The sequence below is a fragment of the Nyctibius grandis genome, chromosome 7 (assembly GCF_013368605.1).
Source record: "Nyctibius grandis isolate bNycGra1 chromosome 7, bNycGra1.pri, whole genome shotgun sequence".
Lineage (NCBI taxonomy): Eukaryota > Metazoa > Chordata > Aves > Nyctibiiformes > Nyctibiidae > Nyctibius > Nyctibius grandis.
The window spans coordinates 59,068,369-59,081,184 of record NC_090664.1 but is presented as its reverse complement, the minus strand read 5'-3'; the positions used below and the strand labels follow the sequence as shown (position 1 = coordinate 59,081,184).

The 12,816-nt window shown below is 50.9% G+C and overlaps 1 protein-coding gene across 1 annotated transcript in view; it reads right to left on the bottom strand.

The window, feature by feature from the left end:
* DHX30 (DExH-box helicase 30) overlaps window positions 1-9,674 on the bottom strand; it is a 36,852-nt gene extending 27,178 nt beyond the window's left edge. The window contains exons 1-2 of the mRNA XM_068404399.1: window positions 9,636-9,674; window positions 3,825-3,876 (exon numbers count right to left, since the gene is read on the bottom strand). Of these exons, the coding sequence (XP_068260500.1) occupies window positions 3,825-3,855 (31 nt within the window). The 5' untranslated portion in view covers window positions 3,856-3,876; window positions 9,636-9,674. The remainder of the gene's footprint in view (window positions 1-3,824; window positions 3,877-9,635) is intronic.
* Window positions 9,675-12,816: the final 3,142 nt, after the last annotated feature.

Below are 12,816 nucleotides of genomic sequence, written 5' to 3'. Positions count from 1 at the left end.
CCAGGCACAGGCGGCCCGGCGGGACGGCACCGCAGCGCCCCCCGGCGGCGGGGAGGACCCGAGCTCTCCTGCACCCCCTGGGCTGTAAGCGGGGGGATTTGGGGTGCGGGATCCCGGGGCAGCGTGTGGGGCCCCCGACACCCCGGGGCTGCCTCGACGCAGCCGGAGAAGGGAAAAGAAAAAGGAAAATAAAAAGGAAAAGAAGCTGCTGCTTTCCTGTCCCTGCCCCAGGACACGTGGAGGCAGAGAGCGCCAGGTTACCGTGCTCCTGCCTGCGAGGTGCCGCGGAAGGCGGAGGGCTCTCGCCGTCCGCTGAAGCACTAAACCAGCAGAAAGAGGTTTTCTTCCTCTTAAAAAATCACCTGCACTTGCATCACTGAGCTCTGCCAGCTCTGGAGTTGTCCATCCTCCTGCCACGTGCGCATCACATAGGAACACCACCGCCAGGCAAAGCGTGTGCTCGCAGACTGACGATGCATCACGCCACGTGGACGTAGCTCATCCGAAAGGGTTTTGTGAATATTTTGTAGGTGTCACAAACCCCTCAAAAATACAATGTCTTCAGCCACACTCAAAGAAACGCTACCACGGAGAGATGAGTCATTTGCTCCGAGTTCTGAGCAACCTGGTGCTGATCCTGCAAACAGTCGTCCAAATATGGATTTTCTTTTAGAATCGTTACGAACCATCTCTAATTAGAGAAAAGAAACACACACATGCAGTTTTTACTATGCTTTCAGCAGCGTTTGGCTGCCCTCGGCTTCACTCCTGCACGCGTTTCTTGCAATCCTTGCCCCTTTACAGGCAAAGCAATCTTTGTGATCGTTTGGATCAAGAACAGGTCAGAAAAGGAAATGCAGAAACTGCCCCAAAACCTGAAAGTTGTTTCAGGTTTCTCGTCGTCAGCTCCGCACACACCCCACCCGCACCCTAACACCCACGTGCAGGCTGGGTAATTCATGTCCAAGTGTATCTGTTACTACAAATAAAGTCCGCTTGCAGCCCGTTGTTTACTAACATTTGAGATAAAACACTCAAAAACATCAAGTCGATGAGGCAGCAGGACAGCACTTGCCCTTCTCACACGCTTCTCCCTACTTGACATCGACTCCCCTGTTAGTTGGGTCTATACAAATGATTTTGTGTCTGAAGCATAAAAATCTCATTGCTGGAGCTGGATGAAATTCAAACACTGCAGGATTGGTTTTTTTTGTAAAGCCAGGATTATTTTTCTAAGCAATTTATATATATATAAACTTTATTACCTCTGGCTGCAACATACACCTTTACCTCTGGCTGCAACATACACCTGGGACTACCATTAAGTTGTGTGTTTCTTTAAACCAAGGTATCATTTTTACATCAAATACCTTATTACTCAGTGAATATTTTGTGTGTAAAGCAAAAATTTACATGTATGGTTGTTTAAGCCGTTGAAAAAAGGGGGTTTTTTGGTTGTTTTGGGGGTGGGTGGGTTGGTTTGTTTTTAAATCAAACAAAGAGAACTCTTCGATAAGCCACACAAAGATGAACTAACATAATTATACACGTAAGTTTTACAAAGCCTGTATTCCACAAGAAGAGCTTCAAGAAGTGGAAAGTTACCAAACAAAAGCCTGGATAAAAAACAAACTCTGGGACAGCGCACATGTACACTCAAAAAAAAATCTTACCACACCAAATTTGCCTTTTCCAATACACACACTTTTTAGGACATCCATGAGTTAGCCAGTGATTTGTCTGTGTGCCTATTTTTAACTAAAAAACCCCAAACCAAACAAAAAGACCCAGATCTTGAACCAGCACCAGAAGACACAAAAAAGGGCCCTTTTTTTTAAAAAAAGACATGAAAGTTATTCTGGCACTCTAATTATAAAGGCTTAGATTACAAATTTTAAGAGCATGGGTCCACTAAAAAGGAAAACAATCTTGCTAGACAAGTCACTCAATTTAAGGAAATTAATTATATGTAAATCTTTTGATTACTATTACTTGTAGAAAGAAACTTCAGTGGGTTTGGAAAGAAAAGCTTCAAGGAGAACTAGAAAGCAAGCGTGGCTGGAAATAGCACGTAAACATTAATACATCCTTCTGGGAAGATGAATCTGCTGTGAAACTACTGGACTTGATATTTGGTTTATTTAGTGTTTTCCCCAAGATCTAGACGAGGTAATCAGCTGTCCAGCAGCGAAATAAAAATAATAATAATCACGGCTACTAAGCTGTTTCAAGTTGTGAACATCAGTGAAGCAACACAAAAGGTAACAAGAGCCCTACGGAGATGAAAACCATGGCTGGAGATCACAATGATTGAAAGCAAAACAAACAAAAGAAAACAGTCTGGGGAAAATCTTGGAAACACAGTCAGGGGGAAGGAGAAATCTGGGAGAAGATGCTGAAAGACAGCGTGCTGGTGCATGGCAAGTTAGACGTGAATAGGGCTAGTGGTTTGTCACCGTAAATGATATAAAAATTATCTTATGAGCACAGCAAAAATAGGTGAGTCAATTTATTAAAAAATTCCAGCAGTCACAGATTCCACATATTCAATCCAAAGATGTTTATTTTGCAGAGATGAGCGTTAAACAGCACATAAATAATCGCTTAAAGCCTCTTCCCAGGCTTTGCCAGTTCAGGCTCACTTCGATGAGCTGTGGTTAATTCATCTTCTCTAGCCAAGCCTTGGCAGAGGCAGCAGCGCTGTGCAGAAGCTCGTTAACAAGCCCCGTTATGGTAAAGGCTTCCTTTTCCCCCAGAGCACCAGTGTCACAGCACCCAGAGCCCGTCGGGCCATGACAAACCACTAGCCCTCACAGGAAAAGCTCCTTCTCTCCCTCTCAGACTCCAACCCAGGTCACACTGTTTGACAGATGAGAGGGGTTTTATTCCCAACTGCAATTACTTTGTACATAATTAATGCCCCGGACATATAAAGCATTCTGGGGATTTTTGTTTTAAATACAGAACCCCAATACTGGTGACTCAGTTGGGTTCCCCAAGTGCTAAAGCAGAAGCACAACTTCCCCGAGACAGAAGGCACTGATCCATCACCGGTTCAGCCCAATCTGGAATATTTTATTCCATTCTATGCACCTTTTTTTAAGACCAAGTAACAGAGTTCAGAAAAGAACAGCAAAAAACAAAAACCAGCCAGAGACTGGAGGGATTTCTTAGGAAAAAATATGATCTAAAGAAAGAGGTTGGTGAAGTAATGACAGGAAAAAAAAAAGCACATCATAACAGCTGACAGATATTTAAAGTGTGCAAACACCAAGGAGAAAACACGTAGTGAATTGGTACAAAAGGATGCAGGTATGTTTAGGAGGGTAAAATTAAAAGGGAAAAAAAAGCCTTTAAGCTAAGTAGCAAACAAGTTACATTGTCACCTATTGGATAACACAACAGGTCGCCCCTTCCAAACTCTGCTCCCCTGAAATACTCTTATTGTACTTATTGTAACCACGCTTAGGTGCAACACTTAACTCCTGTGCTACACTGACCAAGGCAGAACGGAGTTAACCTTGATTACAAGCACCACACTCCAAGTGCAAGTTTTGCACACTGGGCTCCCTTCAAAGAGTGTCTCAGACATAAAAACTGGCATCACACACTGCAGGTAGAGTCACATCAACTTCCTTTCTTGTCCCTAATGCACTGAGTAGGAAGCCTGACAAAGCCATTTGTAGGACAAACCTCTCCTTTATCCAGCAGAGGACAGTACTGTTTCTTACAAATTCATTTTCTTCATCAATCTGCCATAGCACTAAACCTCTGAACAAAGGCAAAAAATAAGAGTTGAATCGAAGGTTGTCGCAGGTCCTTACCTTTAAGGGAATTCAGCGAGAACATCTCCATCCCAGTGAAAAGGGTTGGATCCTGGGAAAGCGAGAGGTGGCAAAAAGAAACAGAAAGTGAGAATTAATATTTCCTTTGAGGAGTTTCAAGTGCTTAGTACTTCTGAAACCAGCTGTCCTTAGCATGAGACAAAGCTGATGGTCCTGGATGTGTTTAAGAAAAGCCTGGACATGGCACTTAGTGCCCTGGTCTAGTTGCCATGGTGGTGTCAGGGCAATGGTTGGACTCGATGATCCCTGAGGGCTCTTCCAACCTGGTTGATTCTGTGATTCTGTCCTCAACCAATTTCACCTCGCTGTTTATCTCCTGCCGGTTTCGTCTGAATCATGCCCGTACTATTTACTATCCTGTTACAACTGGCTGCTCTACACCCAAAGGGAGGAAGTGTCTTCTCAAGCAGTGGTTTGTAGCTTCTGGAAGTGCTTTGTCTCTGTGATGACACTGATTTGGGGATATTTTTTAAAACCTTTTTAAGTCAGAATGCCAAAGGTAGGTAGACTCCTGCCATTATTCCTCCTTTTTAAAGAAAAGCAAAAGAAACATGTACTTTTGATAATGTTCTTTGCTGAAATTACTTTAAACTTTCTATTTTAATTTCTTATTAAAATAGCTTTGACTCAAATAAGAAAAAAATCAACTTTGTTTTGGGATGCTTTATCTGTCATGGCAAACATTAAATACATTTCAGACATTCTTGAGAACAGAATAACAAGGATTTTCTAACAAACTTGGGTCAGATGGGTGAGGGTCCTCATTTACACAAAGCTAACATTAACTATCCGTATGAACGGCGATTCCTGTGCACACAACTAATATCCTACAACGAGGGGGAACGGTTTTAAACTGAAAGAGGGTGGATTTAGATGAGATCTGAGGAAGAAATTCTTTGCTGTGAGGGTGGTGAGAGCCTGGCCCAGGTTGCCCAGAGCAGCTGTGGCTGCCCCCTCCCTGGCAGTGTTCAAGGCCAGGTTGGATGGGGCTTGGAGCAACCTGGTCTGGTGGAAGGTGTCCCTGCCCGTGGTGGGGGGTGGAAACTGGATGGGCTTTAAGGTCCCTTCCCACCCAAACCAGTCTGTGGTTCTGTGCAATTATTCACTTTTGCTTTCACTGAAACTAATGACAAAATTACTGTTTACTTCAGCAACAGCAAACAAGGCCTAAAATAACATCACCTTCAGAACAGAACTCCATGGCCGTGACACCTTGTTCAACAAGTCACCTCCCTACGGGCACATGAGGACAACCCTGCTGTCGCTGACAAGTCTGCACTTTATCTTTTTCAATTCCTCAATAAATAAAAACACAGATATTTGACTTGTTTAAAAATGAAAAAACACACATGCTGTAGTAATGGCAGAGGAAAGCATCCTTGGTGTAACTAACTCTTAGTTAGAAAACTCTTTTGTGGTAGTCGAGCAAGATTCTTAAGGCTGAAGCATTCAAGCGTGGAGCTCAGTGACGGGAGGAATGCAAATTGCATGTGCAAAGAGCAGACCACACAGCAGCCCTGTGCCCCCTCCACGTAGGGATCGTCTCAGTCTAGGCACAAACCATCCTAAAGCCAACAGTATTTCTGATATGAGTTCAATATTACTCCGGCACCAAGAAGTAAGTCCTTTAACACTCCGAAGTCATTGGAGAGAGACAACCAGGAGTACGGCAGGTTGCCAAATATTCTTAAATCTGAGTCACGGAGGATTCGGCCACATCTTCAAGAAAAGGGCCCCGCACTTCAAGAGAGATGTTGAGGTGTTGGAGCGAGTGCAGAGGAGGGCGACCAAGCTGGGGAAGGGTCTGGAGGGTCTGACCTCTGAGGAACGGCTGAGGGAGCTGGGGGTGTTTAGCCTGGAGAAGAGGAGGCTCAGAGGTGACCTTAGTGCAGTCTACAACTACCTGAAGGGAGGTTGGAGCGCAGTGGGAGTCGGCCTCTTCTCCCAGGCAACCAGCGACAGGACAAGAGGACACAGCCTCAAGCTTGGCCAGGGGAGGGTCAGGTTGGACATTAGGAAGCATTTCTTCTCAGCAAGGGTCATTAGGCATTGGAAGGGGCTGTCCAGGGAGGTGGTGGAGTCACCATCTCTGGAGGGGTTTAAGAAAAGCCTGGACATGGCACTTAGTGCCCTGGTCTAGTTGCCATGGTGGTGTCAGGGCAATGGTTGGACTCGATGATCCCAGAGGGCTCTTCCAACCTCACTGATTCTGTGATCTTCCTCCCAAATTTTTCAGCATGATAAAAGTGGGGAAGCTGACTGCTTGCAGACAAAGCATATCCCAGAGCATCCAGGGAAGTTAGTGTACAACAGCTTTTGGGGGTAATGTACCATTCAGACAGATAAACTGCAAGGCTTGCCTACAGAGCACAAATCAGTGGAAAAGAGAACATAGCACGTCTCACCTACACTGGGATGGGCAGAAAGGCACTTCCAAAAAGAAATGCAAGACAAAGCTGAAGAAGATGGTCTTTCAGTTTTGGCTTCCTCACAACAAGAAAGACCTTGAGGTGCTGGAGCGAGTCCAGAGAAGGGCAACGGGGCTGGGGAAGGGTCTGGAGCACAAGTGTGATGGGGAGCGGCTGAGGGACCTGGGGGGGTTTAGCCTGGAGAAAAGGAGGCTGAGGGGAGACCTTCTCGCTCTCTACAACTGCCTGAAAGGAGGGTGTAGCGAGGGGGGGTGGGTCTCTTCTCCCAGGTAACAAGTGAAAGGATGAGAGGAACCGGCCTCAAGTTGTGCCAGGGGAGGTTTAGGTTGGAGATCAGGGACAATTTCTTCCTGGAAAGGGTTGTCAAGCGCTGGCACAGGCTGCCCAGGGCAGTGGTGGAGTCCCCATCCCTGGGGGGATTTAAAAGCCGTGTAGATGTGGTGCTGAGGGCCATGGGTTAGTGGTGGCCTTGGCAGTGCTGGGTCAATGGTTGGACTTGATGATCTTAAAGGTCCTTCCCAACCTAAACAATTCTGATTCTGCTCAAGACCAAGAAAAAAACCCTGAAAACCCTACATGGATGAGCTTACAAGATTAACAACCACAAGGCATTGACAAGAAAGAGTCCAATATTTTTTTTATATTATTTATAATCGCTCCTGTAGATCCCCAGTTGAGATGGGACCCTTACTGTGCAACCAGTAACAGCCCCAAGGCTAAAAGAGCCACAGTCAGACTGGGCGGGAGTGGGGACAGAACAGGGAAGAGCATAAAGGCGTAGAGAGATGAAACAATCCAGGGGAGGTCCATGACCAGAATCCAGCTCTTGCTGTCCCACTGATGGGGGATCCCTTTTAACGTACACGGAGGAGTTCAAGTATTTAATGCTTGAGCCTCCAGTAGGAACACACTCAAAGCAGAGAGAGAAGAGCTTGGACAGGTAAGTTTAGGTTTAGAGTACAGGTTGTCAAGAGATCAGTCCCTGTAGCATCATCACTGGATTACTGGGCACCACCAGATCTGGTGGATCCTGACCTGGGAATCATCAGTTTTAGCACAGCCAGCAGCGTAGGGGAAATCCCAGCTTCTGTTGCTGAAGATCCCAGTACCAACACAAGGTGTCCAACTACGGCAGCTGCTTCACCGTTCATGGAAGTGAAGGGGATGCATGAACATCATTAAAGGGGGACACGTTGGAAGATTCAAAATATACTTTGTCAGGCTCTGGTGACAGGAGAGAGATGTGGGGCCTCATTGGATACTGGATTTATGAAGAAGTGGAATATGATGACACCATAGTCTTATGGACTTCCAGTTGTGGGCCCCACACTTCAAGAGAGATGTTGAGGTGTTGGAGCGAGTGCAGAGGAGGGCGACCAAGCTGGGGAAGGGTCTGGAGGGTCTGACCTGCGAGGAACGGCTGAGGGAGCTGGGGGTGTTTAGCCTGGAGAAGAGGAGGCTCAGAGGTGACCTTAGTGCAGTCTACAACTACCTGAAGGGAGGTCGTAGCGCAGTGGGAGTCGGCCTCTTCTCCCAGGCAACCAGCGCTAGGACAAGAGGACACAGCCTCAAGCTTGGCCAGGGGAGGGTCAGGTTGGCCATTAGGAAGCATTTCTTCTCAGCAAGGGTCATTAGCCATTGGAAGGGGCTGCCCAGGGAGGTGGTGGAGTCACCATCTCTGGAGGGGTTTAAGAAAAGCCTGGACATGGCACTTAGTGCCCTGGTCTAGTTGCCATGGTGGTGTCAGGGCAACGGTTGGACTCGATGATCCCAGAGGGCTCTTCCAACCTCATTGATTCTGTGATTCTGTGACAAGGCAACGGTACATTTGGAATGAGAATCACCCACGCACGATGATGCCGTCAGACTGCAGAGCGCCTGATGCCCCACACTTGGCAAATTCTAGAATCCCAGATGGCAAAAGAAACACTGAAGTTTGTTAGCAATAGACTTAATGCCCCTACTGCAACAGCAAAGGGTGAAACCAGTGAATGCAGCACTGGAAACTCTCAGATAAAATCTCAAAGGCCCAGGAACGGGGTCTTTGTTGGGTTTCCTTGATCCACTTGAAGATAGCTACACGCACGTATGAGGAGAAACCACATCCCCAAGAAGAAAGTACACCAAGACGCAGTGAATATCACAGAATTTCTGATTATTGTCTACCGTGATATTGCAGCAGTGTGTGAAGAGGTAGAGCCCCACGTGCTCTGTCGTGAGAACAAAGGAGAAATTCTGTTGTCCTCCATATCATTCACCCTCAAGGATCACCTACGCTGGGGTCTGTGCAAAGCGAAACGGTTTGACTTTCTGCTGCTTGGGCCAAAGGAGCCGTGGATCTGTGCAATAAACCTTCCTTTACCCATCCTAATGCTGCAGGATGCCCGTTGCTGAGCTCTGACAAGCTGGAAGGGGGGACAACAAAGCGCTAGAGGTAGAGCTGGGTGTTGGATGCTCTTGGGCAGCCACTGTTCATGAGACCAAGAACTGTGGACTAAAGGGGCGACCCAGCGTCGTGGTTCCAGTGACCACGGGGGAAAATATGGTGCCGCTAGTGACAACAGAGTAAGTTACAGGAAGGAAAAGGAGAGACAAAACTCAGGAAAGGGCTGCGAGCCACGCCGGAGAACAGCTCCATAACAGGAGCGAAGGCTTCCCCGCGGCACAGACAGCAAACCAGGGCAGAGCGCATCACCCCGGGCTGTCCTCCGGGCTGCCCCGTGCCGGTTCCCGAAGCGGGGCTCCGCTCCCCCTCCAGCCGGGCTCTCCCCCCGCCAGCCACTCGCCCAAGACCCGAGGGGAGAGGCGCCCGGCGGCTCGGCTGGACGGCTCCGCGCCCCGGCCGGCTGCGCTCCCCGGCTCCCCGCGGCGATGCCCGGGCAACAGCCCGCGCCCCCGCCCCGCGCACGCCCGGTGCCCCATCCGCGGGGCACCCCCGCCCGCGCCGCCCGCCCAGGCCCAGGCCCAGGCCCCCGCACGGCCCCTTCCCGCGGGCCGGGGCTCCCCTCAGGCCGAGCCTCTCGCCCCCCTGGCCGGGCACCGCGCCCGGGCTCGGCGGCCGCCCCCCGCCCCGGCGCTGGGGCTCCGCGCCGCTCGGCCCCGATACCGCCCCCCGGCCCATCGCCTCAGCCCCGCGCGGCGCGGCCCCGCCGGTCCCCCCGCCGCCGCCGCCGCCGCCACCCGCCCGGCTCCGGCTCCGAGCCATCCTCCCCCTCCTTCCCCTTCCTCCCGCCGCCCTTCCTCAGGCCGCGGCCCCCCCCGGGTCCCGACCGCGGGTTCCGGGCCGCGGTCCCGCCACGCACAGCGCGGCCCGAGCCCCCCCCCGGGCAGAGCGGCGCCGGCCCCGCTCCCCGACACCCACCTCCTCACAGCCAACTCCGGCGCCGGGCCGCCGCCGCTCGGACCACAACTCCCAGGAGCCCCCGCGAGGCACTTCCGGGGCACGGCCCGCGGCCGCCGGCGCTTCCGCCCCTTGCCCCGGATGTGAAATCTCCCGCCCGCTCCCACCAACCACCGGCGAGAGGCGCGAGAGCGCGAACCGCGCGCGGGGCGGGGCTTGTCCCCATGGCAACGGCTGGTGCCCATGGGCGTCCCCTGGGCCCCACCGTGGGCCCCGGTCCCGGTCCCGGTCCCGGCCGCTGCCGTCGCCCCCGCGCCACAGGCCGCGGCCCGTTTGTGCCGCCTCCTCCGCCTCAGCGCGGTGCCGGCGGTGCGCGGCCCTGCGGGGAGCGGCTGGGGCCTGGCTCCGGGCCGGAGGGCGCAGGCCGGGACCGGCCCCCGCTCGTTTTCCCGGAGCTCGAGGCTTGGTCCGTGGGGCTGCGGGGCCGGGCCGCCGCGGGGGAGTTTCGTAGCGAGAGGCCGGCTGCGGTGCCCGGGCAGGGCCCGAGGCTTGGCCTGCCGGGCCCGAAGGGCAGAGCGGGCTGCCCCGGGGCCTGGTTTCCCGGCTGGGGGTACGGCCTGGGGCTGGGCTGTGCAGCAGGGAGAGCTGCCTGCGCAGGGGCTGCCAGCACGGAGCGGCTCGGAAGCGACCACCCTGAAGCTCGGCTGCAGCCTGCGGGTGAGGCCGGTGCCTGTCCCGGTTGCAGGAGGCCACGGAGCTCTCCCCCAGCAGCCCCGGAGCGCTGCGCCCTGGGCCAGGCTGCCAGACTCGGGGGAAGCCAATGTGCATCATTAATACAGCAACCACCAGCCATACGAGCATATATAAGCAGCCACCAGCCTTAACAACCCTGTTAATACCTAACCAACTTGCTGTTATGTATCTATAGGTAGAAAGTTAACTCCTGATCGTAAATACTCACTGGTTAGAGTTAGCTCTGCTCACTATCCCCAGTGCTGGGGCTCACGGCCCTTCCAGACCGGGCTCACTAGGACTGGAACTGCAGCGGGCTGGTTCCTCCTTCGGTGCAGGACAAGGCTCATCGCTGCTTCTCACTGGAGTAATCCTAGTGGGAGCAAAGAGAAGCAGCGTTTGGTCCCTGCATTACTAAGGCCCTGCTTTGTAGTAATCACCTAATTAAGCGCTAATTAAGTGGCAACCCATAAAATAGCGTGGATGTCTTACAGCGTGTTTCCTCGCTTTCCACTGCTGTTAGAAGTCGGAACAGCTGGAGTGTGCAAGTCGGCCTCTTCTCCCGGGCAACCAGCGCTAGGACAAGAGGACACAGCCTCAAGCTTGGCCAGGGGAGGGTCAGGTTGGCCATTAGGAAGCATTTCTTCTCAGCAAGGGTCATTAGCTATTGGCAGGGGCTGCCCAGGGAGGTGGTGGAGTCACCATCTCTGGAGGGGTTTAAGAAAAGCCTGGCCATGGCACTTAGTGCCCTGGTCTAGTTGCCATGGTGGTGTCAGGGCAATGGTTGGACTCGATGATCCCTGAGGTCTCTTCCAACCTGGTTGATTCTGTGACTTGTTACGCTCAGGTTCTCAACAGCCGTGAGCCAAAAGGTGTCTCTGCTTTCTCCCAAGCGCTGAAGTTGTGTGGGTGCCACGGTGAGCTTCGTTAATGGTTCGCAGCAAACGTGCGAGGAGTGTAGCTTAATTTATGAAGGAAAAATAGTCGTAGTCTGGGTGTGCTGATTTGCTATTGTACGACAGATTCTCTGGCAATATGAACTTGGGACAATGTGGGGAAAGGCAGGCTTAAAATTATGGAAAAATTTAATGTCTTCAGTTCTGTGTGGTCATTTAGCACTAAACTCAACTTGGTTTTGATACAGGTTTGGGCAGTTACTCCCTAACAGCTGATTTGCCTGAGAGTTCTTTGCTTGTTTTTCTGGCCTGTTCTATTCACTGTGATTTTTTGTATCATCCCCATATTTATGAAATAAACCTCTCAAAGTACTACTCCCAAGAACGGCTTTGTTTTGGTGAGAATGAAATGACATTTGGAATCATTCTTACTACTTCAAAGCTTTTTTCCACAGAGAAGCGTTAAGATGCCATTTCTTACTGTGGTCTGGAATTTCCCTGCAGTTTATCTGCCTGCTCACAGAACCAAAAGCCTACGTAAGACAGCCTGAAGCAAAAGAAGGTCCAACAGAAGGACACGGAGCTGTTGGAGCGAGTCCAGAGGAGGCCACGAAGATGCTCCGAGGGCTGGAGCCCCTCTGCTCTGGAGACAGGCTGAGAGAGCTGGGGCTGTTCAGCCTGGAGAAGAGAAGGCTCCGGGGAGACCTTCTAGCACCTTCCAGTGCCTGAAGGGGCTACAGGGAAGCTGGAGAGGGGCTTTTGACAAGGGCATGGAGTGACAGGACGAGGGGGAACGGTTTTAAAGTGACAGAGGGGAGACTGAGATGAGATGTGAGGAAGAAATTGTTTGCTGTGAGGGTGGTGAGAGCCTGGCCCAGGTTGCCCAGAGCAGCTGTGGCTGCCCCCTCCCTGGCAGTGCTCAAGGCCAGGTTGGATGGGGCTGGGAGCAACCTGGTCTGGTGGAAGGTGTCCCTGCCCGTGGCAGGGGGTTGGGACTGGATGGGCTTTGAGGTCCCTTCCCACCCAAACCAGTCTGTGATTTCCACAGGAGAACTCTGCATCTCTGCATTTTTTAAATGCCTCCTTTGAGTTAATTTGAAATCAGTTAGCAAGTTTAAATTTATCAGAAAAGGTGCCAAGGGGTCAGCACCATCTGAGGGACAGTGTTGCTTTAGGACAAAAAGACCCTCATTGCCCAGACTTAAATGAGAATAGAGACCTGTCTGGTTGGTATGTCCCTTTCCCAAATGAAGTTCCTAACAAATAAGGAAAATACTGTATTAAAAAAAAAAAACACAAAAAAATTTTAAGATTCTGGGTTTTGAGACTGAAACCTGTTTGTTTTTTTCCAGAACTGTTTAGTTTTCAGAGAGCACAAGCAATGAAGCCTTGTTGTAGACCATGCTTTTTAATTTGATTTTAATTTACTATCTTCTATTACAACCCAGACGTTGTAGCTCTCATTCAATGAATTAAATGAGTAGCTGAGATTCTTTTTAGGATCTTTTAAGATCTAACACCTTTACAATCCAGTCATGTTGCACTGTCTTGTAGGCTTGCTCATACCGTTCTGC